The 14,947-nt window shown below is 40.8% G+C and overlaps 1 protein-coding gene across 1 annotated transcript; it reads left to right on the plus strand.

Annotated features, from left to right (window-relative positions):
• The first annotated feature begins 1,624 nt into the window (after window positions 1–1,624).
• On the plus strand, window positions 1,625–14,848 carry smarcd1 (SWI/SNF related BAF chromatin remodeling complex subunit D1). The gene is made up of 13 exons (XM_069534142.1): window positions 1,625–1,851; window positions 5,119–5,297; window positions 5,456–5,498; window positions 6,429–6,551; window positions 7,210–7,332; window positions 7,987–8,103; window positions 8,412–8,513; window positions 8,655–8,816; window positions 9,636–9,733; window positions 10,055–10,190; window positions 11,216–11,338; window positions 12,473–12,574; window positions 13,415–14,848. Exons 1-13 carry the CDS (start codon window positions 1,666–1,668, stop codon window positions 13,466–13,468), a joined length of 1,548 nt encoding a protein of 515 aa, XP_069390243.1. The 5' UTR covers window positions 1,625–1,665; the 3' UTR covers window positions 13,469–14,848.
• Window positions 14,849–14,947: the final 99 nt, after the last annotated feature.

Consider the following 14,947-nt stretch of genomic DNA (forward strand, 5'->3'; position numbering starts at 1 on the left):
CCTGTCAGATCTGTCAGTGCAATTAGGATGCTCAGTCGTTGTTATAGATAAGGCTGCGGCCCGGCTCCTCTGGGCTCCACTTTACATTCAGCTCGTTAAGAGGATTAATAATTATAGCCACGTCAAATTTCTCAGCACAGAAAGACGCTGTATGAGATTTGAGACTGGAGTCTGCCTGATTTGTCCTTTCATTTGTTTTAAGTGTGAACCCTGGCTCATTTGTTTAATATCGGCCCGACAAAGGACAAACCTAATCAGCTGTCATCGCACACACAAAGGATGTAGAATCCTCTCTGGAGATTTGAAGAACAATGCAGTGAATCAGATGCTCCAGATTCCTATAAATGAGGAATTTGCAACACCTTGTTCCAACGTACACAACGTATCCCCCTTCCTCCCTCATATGCACTTGCTCGATTGCAGACTGATCAAACACACACAGGCTACGCAAACAGATGGGATGCCGTGTTTGGTACTGTTGTAGCTTCACACTAATTGGAGGGAGAAGTGTAATGACATCAAAGTTTGGAAACAAGGAAGTGTTTGATTCTTTGGGTGACGTACACGACCCCAGCTGCTCACACACTCAAACAGAAACCAGCACACAGGCTCAGTATCATCTGTCACTGTCTCTCTAATGTAATAATGATGATGATATAGATTTGAAGGTCATTAAAAAGCGTTTCACTTTAAAAATCCATCCTGTCACAGAGGTGCAAATGAACAAGGTCGGAGTTAAATCACTCATGTATGAAGCACTGCTGTGGCGAGGGAAATGAAGAAAATATTGAACTGAATTTGATTCGTGGATTTTGTTCTAACTTGTTCCAAATGTGGACATTCAGCAGCAGAGACCATGAAGGTTGATTTTTTATTTTTATGCTAATGGTATAGTTTCTGTCCACACCACAACTCTCTGATTACTCCTGTAATAACTGTGTATTTGTTCTGCACCTCTTATATTCATATTTATTTTAGTCATATTCCTACCTTTATTTTTGCAAACAACTACGGCTGTTTTACAGGCTTGTCTCTCATTGGTCATCTTTATTATTTAGTCTCTTGTTCTTTGCTCTATGTACAATGCCCTTGACATGCTGCTGTAACACAATCATTTTCCAATTTGGGATCAATAAAGTACATCTGTCCATCTATCTATCTTTCTATCTATCGATTCATTTATCAGTTTATCTATCCATCCATCCATCTGTCTATCCATCTATCTATCTATCCATCTATCTATCTATTCATCTATCAGTTTATCTATCCACCTATCTATCTGTCTATCCATCTATCTATCTATCTATCTATCTATCTATCTTTCTATCTATCTATTCATCTATCAGTTCTTCTATCCATCCATCTATCTAATCCCTCTTAATACTTGAATTTTGAATGCAGGACTTTTACATGTAACAGTAGTTATAAAGTTATAAGTTGTAGTTTATCAATATAAAAGATTTGTGTCTTCCACCTCAGATCTAATGAGAATCTGATCAGTCATTTTTCCAATAATCAATAACCTCATGATCCCCTCCACCAGCTCAGTGTTGCTGCAGTACCCTGACCCTCCAGCAGGGGTCCCCAAGGCCTCGCAGCCACTTCCCGCGGCTCAGTTCTCGCGGTAACTCGGCGGCTCCACCGGCGGCGTCATTCACAGAGGAGATGGCGGCCAGAGGCGGCTTCCAGACGGCACCTACGGGTGGTGGCGGCGGAGCGATGGGACCTGGACCACCGGTACCGGGCGCGGGACCAGGCATGGGACCCGGGACTCCCTCGGGAAGGATGGGCCCATCGTCGGCCGCGCAGAACCACATGTACCGCTCCCCGATGCCTGGGCCTGGATACCCGGTGAGATATCGCTCCATCTTGGCTCCTGACGCGTTAGCCTGTCCGCTAGAACAAAGCCTTCCCACCGCTGCTTTGTCACCAGCGGCTAACGATCACCTCCGCGGCCGGTGCGGGCCACGGCTCGGACCGAGACACCGCCCGGCCGAGGAGCAGTTAACCTGCCACCGGCACCTACACAGACCACTTTGACCGAGTGTGAGAGTTTGTTCGCTGGTTTGAATCCGCCGAACCTCCCGCCTGCTAACGTTAAGCTTAGCTAGTTAGTCACGGTAGCCAATTAGCTCAGGCGGCTAACGCGGCTAGCTGCTGGTGAACTGCTCCTTTATCTCTCTGAAAACAAACCGTGAACATTTAGAGTCGTTTGATGAAAAAGCTCAGTGAAGTGAGTTGCTCATATCTCGTGTTTTTACTTCGCAGAGTTTGTTGTAGGAGAAAGTTTTAAAGCTGCTCAGCTCGCTGGTTCATTGTGCACTCATGAATGAACAGGCTGCAGTTTGAGTCGATGCTAATCCTCAGATATAAACAGAGATCACAGGAGGGACTCGAACCAGGACCAGGGTGGTACAGTGTGTTGTAGGTGGGACAGATCACCCGCTGGAGTTCTGCACTTTGCACAGGCTAAACATCTTGAACCTGCATTTAGTGAAGCTGCAGTCATCTGGCAGCCGGAGGAATTACACGTCAACGCAACTGGTCCAAGATGGTCCCTCCATAAAGTTCAGAGCTTTTCTAACTCTCAGTGAACTTCTGCAGATACTTACTAGTTCATTCAATGTATTTATTCTACACGTGCAGTTAAGTAATCATTCGACAGAGAAAACAACTGGCAAGTATAATGGTTTTATTTGAATCATTAAAACTTTCAAGTCTGTTTTTCTAACTTCTTAAATAGGACTTCACCCCCCCCCCCCCCCCTTTTTTTTTTCATGCACACCAGAGTGAACATCTGGAGCATGTGGTCAACTTGCACTGAGGGGAAATTATGTTTTTGTGCAGATTAGTAGCAGGACAGATTTATGGAAAAGATGAAAGTCAAAGGGAAGAGTAGTCGACTGCACATGAACTACTTCTTCATCGATGTCTGTTCTTCCTTCGTTATGGAGAAAGTCAGTGTCTACAAATATTGAAATCATCATTTCAAATGTTTAACCACTGGACACAAGATGTCTCCCACTTCACACATGCTATGCATTTGGAAAATATTTAGACCTCTTTGATTCCCTTTCATCCCTCGCTAAAATACATAAAAGTACAATGACTGGCTTCCACTTTAGACCAAGGAACTTTGCCTTCATCAGATAAATATGAAAATAGTCACATTGTCTATTTCATCGTATATGCAATTTTAACAGCACATTTTGACCAGAGGGGGATTTAAACCCTGATATTTCTTCTAGCTGCACAATATTTTTTTATTGTCCATCTAGAAACATTTCTTTTCAATTGACCCACAGATTATTGTCTCACAATGTTGGTGTATTTGTCCATGTGTAGTTTTGGGATATAACTTAATATACTGATCCGCTGCACAGTGTTTTCATTGGACTGGCAGCACTATATTCATCTCCAGCAAATACACAGTTTCTTTGAATCATGACAAAAATCGAATGATCAGTTACAGGGTTTGAAGTGTTTGCTGCTTAGCTACTGGCAGCCTGGAACGCAGCCGAGTGAAAGGATGATCGTTTTTTCTCTCGCAGCCTTGACTCCTTTCAGTCTTACATGCAGCCTTTCACAGCACATTCAAAGAGGATTTGTACTCAGAATACTGCTGAACTCTAGTTGTTCTCGGGTAAACCAAGGTTGTGCTGATGTATTGTGTAAAAAGCACGTAATGACCAACATACGGTCCCTTTCTGCCCACACTGCGCTTTGTGGGAAAGGTAGAGCACATACATCCACCCTGTGCTGTTGACAAGCCAATGTCCGTCACTCTTCCTCGCTTCCACCCTCCACCAGGAGATAGTCCCTTAAATTCTCATTTGTCAGATTGGCTGCTGGAGGGAACACTGCAGAGATTTTTCATTCATCTGCTTTTCTTACCCGCACTCATGCAGTTAGGTGCACAAAGTCGCCTCTTTGAGTTTTTAGCACACGGCTTGGTGAGTTGGTCGCAGTTATTGTTCTGCATTTACTCGTAAGAATGAGTTTGCATGCGTGTTGTTGCTGCCTCTTGTAGGACAATTGATGTTCCAGGTAGATGAATTATGTATGTACTTTATTGACCACTAGAACATCTTGTTTTAATTGTTTAGTAAATGCTTTTAATATTAGATGATGTGCTGCTTATGTGCTGTGTGTTATTTACATTTCAGCCCTGATTTGTTTGGTATTATCTAATCCTTTGTCTTATAGAAAATGTGACAACCATATTAGACAATATCCGTACAGACTGAAGTGATGTGAGGATCGTCAATAGCAATCTGCTTTTTTTCCTCAAAAGCCATTTCAAGGCTTTCATCACACACGTTGACCTTGGGAATGCAGGTTGCTTTACGAATGAGGCATTTTGTGCTTTTACCATTTCAGGCATCGTAGATTCACAGCAACTCACGGACCTATACATTTAAATGGAAATGCATACAGTTATACATACATATGCTGAAGAAATTTCTTTTAGGAGGCATGGTGATGAGCACAGATTTCAAATCAATTTAGATTCACTTTAAGCACACAGGGTGTTTCACATCTCGCATCTTGTGCACGTATCTTTTTGAATAATGTAATAATGCAAAATTGCTCATATTGTTGGGTCCATGTCAAAGATTGTGACCTTTTTGTGTGGGAAGGGACACCAGTTTAAAGTTGGCATATTATTCATATTTTGTGTAATCAACATTTTCTTGGATAATTATCTGCTCTTAGTTTGGGCGTAAACAGAACAGTGGAAAATGTGCAGTGTAAACCAACAGTCAAAAGGACAAAGACATTTATCTCGTTGTAATTAAAGCCAAGGAGCAAATTCACACATTTTAGAAACAGCAGCTATCAAATAATTTCTGATGAATATTATGTGCAGAAAATGCTTAAACTGGTCTTTGAAAAGGAGTAAAATCTGAGTCTAGTATTCAAGTTTACATCAACCACCTACAACTACAGATATTAGACCAGATTCCAGCACCTGAGGCTAAATATTAGAAACAGTGGTGAAATCTGTTTCACATCTGCATTACCTCAAAGCAGATAAGGTTCAGTGGCTGTAGAGAAAGAAAACTAATGTGCAGAAAGTATTGTCTGAAGTTATTTTTACTTGTCTTTCCTGTGCAGAGACCGGGCATGCCTCCATCCAGCCGTATGACCCCACAGGGACCAGCCATGGGCCCCCCAGGATACGGCAACAGCCCCGTGTCTCGCCCTGGGATGCCTGGTGTCATGGACCCGTCTCGTAAGAGGCCAGCTCCACAGCAAATTCAGCAGGTTCAGCAGCAGCAGAACCGCAACCAGCAGTAAGCCCACCCCCCCAGCTCCTTCTTTACGAGTCTTTGCATGTGTGTCACACTACTGTTGCCGAGTCTACACCTCCGAATGAAGAGTTTGACTGTCTTAATGAGAGGACGCACAGAGCTGCCTCGACTCACTGTCAAGCATCTTTTTGTTTTTACAGCACAAAGAAGAAGAAGATGGCTGATAAAATTCTACCTCAGAGGGTGAGTATGAGTCAAATACCGGTGAACTGAAATCCATTTGTTCTGGCCTTCAGTGTGTTGGAGAGATTATGTTTGTCCATTCAAATATAAATTCAGATGCCGCAAAAAAAAAGAGTTGGTGGTGAGAGCTGTGTTTAAAATCATTGGAGTGTTTGCACTTCACAATATCGTCAGTGTCATTCTCGCCCAGATTAAATGGACTGCAAGAGCTTTTCTAGTCTTATCGACTACTCAAAGCACTTTACAATATTGGTTTTATTCACACACACATTCATAAAGACGGTGCTATATGTACAGCGCTTACTAACTCACACTCAACAAGAGCCAGGAATTAAACCATTGACCTTATGAGTGGATGACCCACTCTACCCCCAGAATGAGAGTGGTGGTGTCCACGGTGATGTTGTTTTAGGTTTCCTCAAAACTGCCTTTAAAATGTATTAAAGCAACTTTAATTTCATTGACAAAGGTGTTTGAATATTTTTCTAGCCTGCTGTGTGAATGTTTACTTCCTAAACATTGTGCAGCTCTGATCCAGTGAGTGGAAGCACATGTTTGAGGTAATTGCTGCTAAAAAAGGTTCAACCAGTTATTGCATCCAAGGGTTCACTTGTTTTCCCTCCAGCATTGTGAATATTTAATGCATGTGATCAATGCAGACACATTAGCCCAAGCTTATCTTATTACGTTGAGCATCACTGCAAAGAACCAGGTTATTCAGACGGCTTCACAAACCTTTTCTCTAATGTCTCTAATGTCCAGTTCCTCTTTGAGATACAGAGCAGCTAGACAGAATGCTGCCATAACATTTGTTGAGAATCAATACATGAGGATATGGTTGACAACTGATGGTGAATTCCTTAAGGTGTACTCTGTTATACTTGTTTAATGTTGCTCCAGTTGTTACCAGTATCTTCTCTTCTGCTCCAGATCAGGGAACTGGTCCCAGAGTCTCAGGCTTATATGGATCTGCTGGCTTTTGAGAGGAAGCTGGACCAGACCATCATGCGCAAAAGGCTGGACATTCAAGAGGCCCTCAAGAGGCCCATTAAGGTACGGTTTCATTTAACTCTCGACTTCCTCATACTCTTGTTTTCAAACCCTAAATTCATTTTAAAGTCATACAGAAGTTCCGGGGGCCTCCATGGTGCCAGTAACTGGCTGTTTAAAAGTGATGAACTTCAGTCAAGGCTTGTTAATCAAAAATATTCACACTTGTACGAGTTCATACATTTCACAGGCTGCCATTTGTGGGGGTATTGTTACCTTCGCTATGATGATATCATCTGGTATCTGTTCAGAAGAACAGGATGTTAACGTCATTTTCAATTAAGCTAGTTGAGGTGTCTTTGCCTTAAATTAAACCCAGATGTTTCCTTTATGTTCGTTTTGCAACAATGGTTGTGTTTGAGTGAGGGTATTAAAGAAAAGTATCAATGATGAGCCCTGTTGATGTTGTGGCGTCATTTCAAACAAATTGACGTTAAAACTGTAGCGAGTCAGCGACGTTGCTAAGTCTGTGAGAGAGAGAACTGAGCTGCGGAGTCTCTCTCTCTCTCTCTCTCTCTCTCTCTCTCTCTCTCTCTCTCTCTCAACATCAAATCAAACACAACTATGCTTAAGATTTCACGGAGCAGTTTTCAGTTTAAGAAACCAATGTTTTGAAATACGTATGATTTTAAAGTGACTTTGTTTTGACTCATTGTTTTAGCAAAAGAGGAAGCTTCGGATCTTCATATCAAACACCTTCAACCCTGCAAAGCCAGATGCTGAGGACGGAGAAGGCACAGTTGCATCGTGGGAGCTGCGTGTTGAAGGGCGTCTGCTGGAAGATGTAAGCTAGTTGAAACACTTTTATTTCCCAAGTTGTGATTGTTTGTTTAAATCTACTTGTGAGTGTCCAATTCAATATGACATGTTGTAGATTAGATTTTAGTGTGCACTAACAAAAAGCCATTTTTCAGCTTTGTGTCTTCTCAGGATAAGTTTTGTGTGTTCATTTTTTATTAAGCTGTCATCAATGATTATTTGTCAGTGGTGCCTCTTTCCCTCCAGTTCCTTGTAATATTTTTTTATAGCAGCGGTTTAACCTAATGTCTTTCTCTTCCATTACATTTTCTTCAGACAAATAAAAAAAGATGAAGCACCAAATAACTCACAGGGACCCCACACGCTGACATTTCTGTCCCTGCAACCGCTTCATTTTTTTCTTCAGTTTAATAAAGGGACAAATCAGATATTGGAGAATTCCCTCTATAGGCATGAATCGGTGGCAGTTTTGTGTATTTGAATATTGAATACATAATTTACCTTATGACAAATAATTAAATATACATAACTGTTTAATCCTTGGTATAATGACTAAATTATTTTTATGTTGGTTATGATTTAGATCCTTCACTGAAGGGACCAGACACACACATTACATAGATAATTCAAGCAAAATAGCTTATTTCCAAAAATAACATAAATAACATTTGCTTTGCAGACAGCCGTGTCCAAATATGAAGCCACCAAACAGAAAAGGAAGTTTTCTTCTTTCTTCAAGTCCCTGGTGATTGAGTTGGACAAGGACCTTTATGGTCCAGATAATCACCTTGTGGAAGTAAGATCATTCACTTTGTTTCTCAGCATCTGAAGTCTTCCTTTTTACGAATGAAAAGATAATTTACTGTTTTATTATCATGAGATGTGTAGAATCTTAAAATAATAAATCATTTAAAAATACCACTATGGCATTGTGAAATAAACATGTAAATTCATAGGCATAAAATTAAACTTAATGCAGGGTAGCTGATTGGATTAGTGGTCACTAATTGTATTTTAATGCTAAGAATCTGTTATAACTGTTCTGCTAAATGAAAGCATATCTGTTTATAGACTGATAGTAAAAATCTGTATCATATCTTTTAGTGGCACAGGACCGCCACCACCCAGGAGACTGATGGTTTTCAGGTGAAGAGGCCAGGTGACGTGGGTGTTCGTTGCACCGTCCTCCTCATGCTTGACTACCAGGTACATCCTCAGTGGTTTTTCTTCTTCTGTGTCTTTTGGTCATTTAGAAATATACAGTGTTTTTCTTGTTCTTCCATCTTCCAATAGGCACATTAACTAATTTGCCACATTCTAAAAACAAATTTTCCATGCTCCAAACAGCCCCCTCAATTCAAGCTGGACCCCCGGCTGGCTCGAATGCTGGGTATCCACACCCAGACCAGACCTGTTATCATTCAGGCACTTTGGCAGTACGTCAAGACCCACAAACTCCAGGACCCTCATGAGCGCGAGTTCATCAACTGTGACAAGTACCTGCAGCAGGTGAGCGGAGCCCTGTGGGAATGTAACGCATCTTAAATTGTTCCTTTACTTCAACATGCACCAAAAGAGGAAAAGGAGATTAAACAGAATGGTTCATGAAGCTCCATTGACAGTCTCATAGTTGTCTTGGATAATGGTCACTCTTGGTATTGCACAGTCACTCTCCCCTCCAACCTTCTCTCCTTTTATGGAGACTCTCATTCTCTCTGGGTCACTGACTGGTTTCCCTGTGAATTCTTTTCTATGCTGCCAAGATAATCAGAGGATTGCAGGATGTTAATATAAGGTTTCTATAAAGTTAAAGTGTGAAATAATATTAAGCTTGACAGCGTATGATACCTATACTGTCACACTTCCTTGTAAATGTATTACTTTAATTTTGGGACGTAGAAAATGTGGAATAAAGACTTAGTTTGTGGATAATAGAGCGAGTCAATCGGTATAAATCAGAAGTCACAACTACTTGAACAGCAGAGAGAGGAACAAACCTTGGGAGAATAAAAGAAAAGAGCAGAGGAGAATATATTTGTTCAGAGTAGATACGTCAAACACACAAGAGGCTGAGCTGTGCATCATAGCAACAGACCATCACTGGCACCGTGTTCGCTGCAAGCCTGAGATCTATGAATAATTCTTTGATATAAATTGTCATTCACAGTTCTACATGGTGTAAAAGGTGATGCCTTAAAACTAAAATCTAAATAGCTGCAGACTTTCACATTTGGGAAACTACAAGCATGCCTCTAATTGTATTTTCTTGTGATGTTAGTGATCTATTTCTCAAGTACACTAACAGTGAGTTGTTTTCATTTGTTTCAGATTTTTGAGACCCAGAGAATGAAGTTCTCTGAGATCCCGCAGCGCTTGCACGCACTGCTGATGCCTCCAGAGCCCATCATCATCAACCATGTGATCAGGTACTGGGGTGGTGTATAAAGGTGTCATCAGTAGTCAGTTTCCCAATGAAATCTAGCACAAGCTGTCACAGGACTTTTTAGAAAACAGGCTAAATGATCACATTTCCATCCACTGCTGTTGTGTAAGTATCACAAGCTGGATGAACAAGATAAACTGCTGGTGGCACTGATTTCCCTGTTTGTTAATTTTTGGTTTTAGTTCTGTTGCTATGAAAATGTTACCCAACATAAAAAGTGGGTTTGCATTTACTCTTATAGTTTGTCAACACATGCTGCTTATATAAAGGTGAACACACAAAAATCACTGTATATATTTTCCAGTGTGGATCCCAATGACCAAAAGAAGACTGCTTGCTATGACATTGATGTGGAAGTGGACGACACTCTGAAGACCCAGATGAACTCCTTCCTGCTCTCCACGGCCAGTCAGCAGGAAATAGCAGGACTGGACAACAAGGTAGAGCTGTCGCCAGCTGTTCTTTTCATGGATGTCACCAAGTTTTGTGTTTGTCCCCGAGAGTTTATGAAAGAAAAGTGTGATCGCAGCGGGCAGTTGTTTCCTTTTTCATGGACTTTCTTGTGAACGTTTAAAAGAAATTGCCTGCGGTAGAAAAACGTATTGGTTGGTTATTTTTCTTTCCTTATCGTTTTTGTCAATTGAAGATGTAAGTCTTGTCAATTTCCAGCTTCCATCTGCTGTAACTGCCTATGCAATCTTAAGCGCTTTCAACTTAAATGCAATGTGTTTTTTTTCCTATTTCGTGAACCTGCTGAGGCTAATTTCACACACATGTGCTTCCTCGAATTGTTGCCGGTGTATTATTGCCTTCTCTCTAGTCGGTTTTGAGGTCTTCTTGACCTCCTGCTGACAACTATTACCTTGACCATGATGGCTACAATGACGCTGATAAGACATGAAGCCGTCCTCCTGTGTCGTCTTTGTTCGGAGACAAGTCAACAATATAAATTCAGAGAGCTTGTTTGCTGTTTGGAGACACCATTCTTTTTTTTACTTTATTCCGAGTATTGTTTGCTGATATACACCCTGTTCCTGCCGGCCTGATGTCATATACAGTTCGTAGCAGAGCCTGTCTGAGTTGTCTGCGCCACTGTTGACACACAACCAGACTCACTGCATTCCTTCTGCCTGTGTTCAAACCACTCTTTTCAAACTAGACCTGTCATGGATATAATGATGTGCATGTTTATTTTATAAAAACACAATGATGAGGCCATAGAATAGAACATTACATTTTTCTGGTGTTCAGCACAACGACAGCCTCATTTATGTTTGAAACTAGAGGGAAGCAGAGAGTCAGGAGTTTCTGACAACAACAATTGTGTCCCCGGTGGAGGAGGTTTAATAAGACTCATTTAAGGCTAAGGGGGTGAAGGAAATGTTTAACAAGCAAAATGATCTCTTGATATGCTGTTTGATTCATCTGTCTATAATAATAATTGATCAATACCTAATTCCCACAGATCCATGAAACCATTGAGACCATCAACCAGCTGAAGACCCAGAGAGAGTTCATGCTGAGTTTTGCCAGAGATCCTCAGGGCTTTATTAACGATTGGCTGCAGTCCCAGTGCAGAGACCTCAAGGTCAGTCTGTCCGTCATCACCTAGAACTGGATCTTGAAGTGAACTTGAAGCACTTTTTGTTTTTGATATCAAGTTGTTTCTCCTTGAAAAACAATTCACTTGAATCAAAGCTGTTGTCAGTGGAGCGGGCTTCTTCTAAGTGTCTTTGTGTTGCAGCATGCTTTTAAATAAGAGCAAAGGTGTAGCCGTATTATGTTTTTAGTTTGTAGTTGTTGTGTCAGTCACTCAAGAGAGAAAACACTTTTAAGCCTGAAGGTCTCTTTGGCTGAATGTTTGTTTCGTCGACACATGGATCAGAAAAAAACATTCGTCAAGAAGCCGCCGAGTTCTGAACATCAAATCGTTGCACTTAGTTTTTAGCCTCTTTACACACAGAACTAAGCAGGAGCACGTTGAGCTGTTAACTTAACAATTCAATTCTTGTTTAAAACTGACTGAACCACAAAACTATGATGCATGGAGCAAAAATACAAGCAAGAGAAAAGCCTGCACTTCTAAATTCACACCTGGAAATACAGCACTATCACCAACAGATGATAGATACCTGTTGTCATTTAATCTATTGAAAACCACTTGACATTCGCTAATGTCTCAGAAAGTCCGATAATCTGCAAAATACAATTGTAAACGTACACGCTGGCATTTTGAAGCCTGAGTAATCTTTAAGTTCAGAAAATGTCTTCCTGTCGAGCTGTGGTTTGCTGTGTCACAGTGACATTGATTTAAATCCAAGCTTCATCTGCGGAAAGACAAAACTTAAATGATGTAACTACGTGGACACTGTCCACACAAGCTCCCTCTTCACACACTGGAATCAAGCTGCTAACTCAGGTGCATGACAGGAGCAGAGTGGACATAGCATGTGATATGAATAACATGTCTGACTGGATTCACACCGGACTTCCCTCTGACCACCTGTCATCCACCTGCCGTGTGGAATCTGTGGAGGTGAACAGAGTCAGTCCAGATCTCGCTCCACTACAGCTTATCAGACAAAAATAATTTTGTATCAGCTCGTCGTCGTTTCTGCAGCGTTTGATTCAGTCTCTTAAATAGAATCCCTCTTCCTGTGTTTTGATTTTCTGTTTGATTTTTCAGCCTCTGAGCTCATTATTGTTTATTTTCTGTTTACAGACCATGACTGATGTGGTAGGAAACCCAGAGGAAGAGCGTAGGGCTGAGTTTTACTACCAGCCGTGGGCTCAGGAGGCCGTCTGTCGCTACTTCTACTCCAAGGTAATCGCCTTTTCCTCCGCTTGTTTTTTACTCCTGTATTTTTCCCTCTATTTTTAGCACCAAGCATCATGATTCCAAACTTTATCATATTAACAACTCCACAAATGCACTTCAAATCTTTCTTTGGCGATGCTCTGTTGAACACAAAGTATGACACAAACCTACACATCAGCCATATTTATTGTTTGTGTCTATACAGTATTTTAATACATTTCCCATGGTTACATTCTCATTTAACTGTTTTCAATGCTTGGAGTAAATAATGGTTATTTTATTGATCAATGTGTTTGCAGATGATTTTCTCAGACATGATCATTTGTTAATGAAAATGAAAATCACTTGTAAGAAATCCAGATAAAACAGTGATGCCTAAACAGTCAAAACCTTTTCATCAGTAGTTTTCTCTGTTTTTTAGAGTCGGAGCTATGAATATTTTTTGGCATTTTCTCATTGAGCTTAAAAAATCTTTTTATAATCAGTGAATCTTCTGATGATTTTTTCTATTGCAAATAGTTTTTTCCAATCTGACAACTTCAATTCGCTTCAGTTTCTGACCAACCCACCAAGATAAAAGTTTACTAGGATATCTGACGAGAAGCACACAATAACAATCCTCACATTTTAGAGAATATAAAACATCTTGACTGGAAAACTAAGAATAACCAAAACAATAAATTGTTTCGTCTTAATGGCTCCAATTAATTATTTTAATGGAGACACATCAGTCCTTCGTTTCAGCTGATTGAAAAAAGACTCTCTGTCCTGATGGTCTAATGACACCTGTCCTTCACAGTTTCATCGTGGCGTCAGTGATTAAATCTGTTGAAAATTGTTTTTCAGGTCCAGCAGAGACGACAGGAGCTGGAGCAGGCGCTCGGCATCAGGAACACCTAAAACCTGTCTACAGGTCGTAGATGTGCTGTCAGAGAAAACTAATGTGTGTGCGAGTGTGTGTGCGGGGGGGATTCAAACTTCTTACCACTGGCGTACAGACGTAAGACAAACCCAGAAAGACATAGATACTAGATGGTTTTACTGTTATATATGTAGGATTTTTCTTACTTTCAGTAGCTACTTCCACACTTTTGTACGGTTTTTATTTCCCCCTCACACGAGAGCTTCTAGAGCACAATGTATTTTCTCTTGCATGTCTGAGGTTGAGGCACCTGGAAGCATTCCTTTTCTCTCCATACAAACAAACAGACTGAACACAGAAGCAGACGGCAGAGTGAACCTGGAAATGTCTCATGCCCCCCCCCCCCGTTCTGGAAAGTAAATCTACTTTGAACACTCCTCTCATGGAACCCTGATGCTCACCCCTTCAGTTAGATATTGATCGTGACTGTGTTTGTAATCAATCAAATCACTCATCGTTCTGTTTGGACAGTTTGTGCCACAGTCGGTCGTCAGTCTTGGCAGAATTTACATTTCTGTGGAAAAGCGGTAACTTTTTGTTAAGTGCCATTTAGTATGAAGTTAGTTTTTTCCTTTTTTTGTTTATTACCATTGATCTTTGTTTTTGATATTATGTATTATAAAGTACTTGTCTTGTTAGCTAGTACAGATTATCAAGGAAGTAGCTAGTATGAGTACCTCTAGTCTATGTAGTTTTGTAAATACTGAGCAGAAAAAAACTGAAGATGGATGTGAAGTAAAATTGTATCTCTTATCCTGACAGATCTTTTTCTTAACTTTTTGTCTACGCTGCAATAGTTGAACCAGTATTTATATTAATCGGCCCTCGCTCTCGGAGCCCAGTGATTTAGCTCCCGCAGCATAAAGACGGCAGACACGTTTGAACCACTGCTCCGCAGAGCTAAATGCACACCGCATTCATGGCGCCTGCGAGCTGGGAGGAGTTAAATCTACTGCTTTTAGTTTTGTGTATTTTTGAAAATGTGCAGAGAAGCTAGAAACACTTGAGCTCCGTCTCACATGTGGACGAGCTGATGTGAAGAGTCGTTGCTTCTTTGACACTTTGCTGAAGACCTGACACCTCTGTGGTTTAATGGTTGTTTCACTGATGAAGACGAGGGTCCTGGCTGAAACTCTTGTGTGTGTGTGTGTGTGTGCATTTCATTAACAAATTCCAAGAATACACTAATGTGGGTTTGGGGAGATGCATGATTTGAAACGAGTTGTGGGAACCTCTGGGATGTAAAACGCAACACTGGTGGGACTGCAGTAATATTTGAATCTGCAGACTTTTTAATGGACCAAACCTATTTTTCTGTATGTTCTTATTATGTTATAATAAAGGATATGTAAAATGTAGCTGTATGTGCACAGTTCTTTGTGTTGTTTCTGTTTATAATGAAAAATCACATTTACATGTTCCTTTATCAAATACAATTGATTATTTGAGAACAACAA

This window comes from Paralichthys olivaceus, chromosome 2 (genome assembly GCF_024713975.1).
Source record: "Paralichthys olivaceus isolate ysfri-2021 chromosome 2, ASM2471397v2, whole genome shotgun sequence".
NCBI lineage: Eukaryota > Metazoa > Chordata > Actinopteri > Pleuronectiformes > Paralichthyidae > Paralichthys > Paralichthys olivaceus.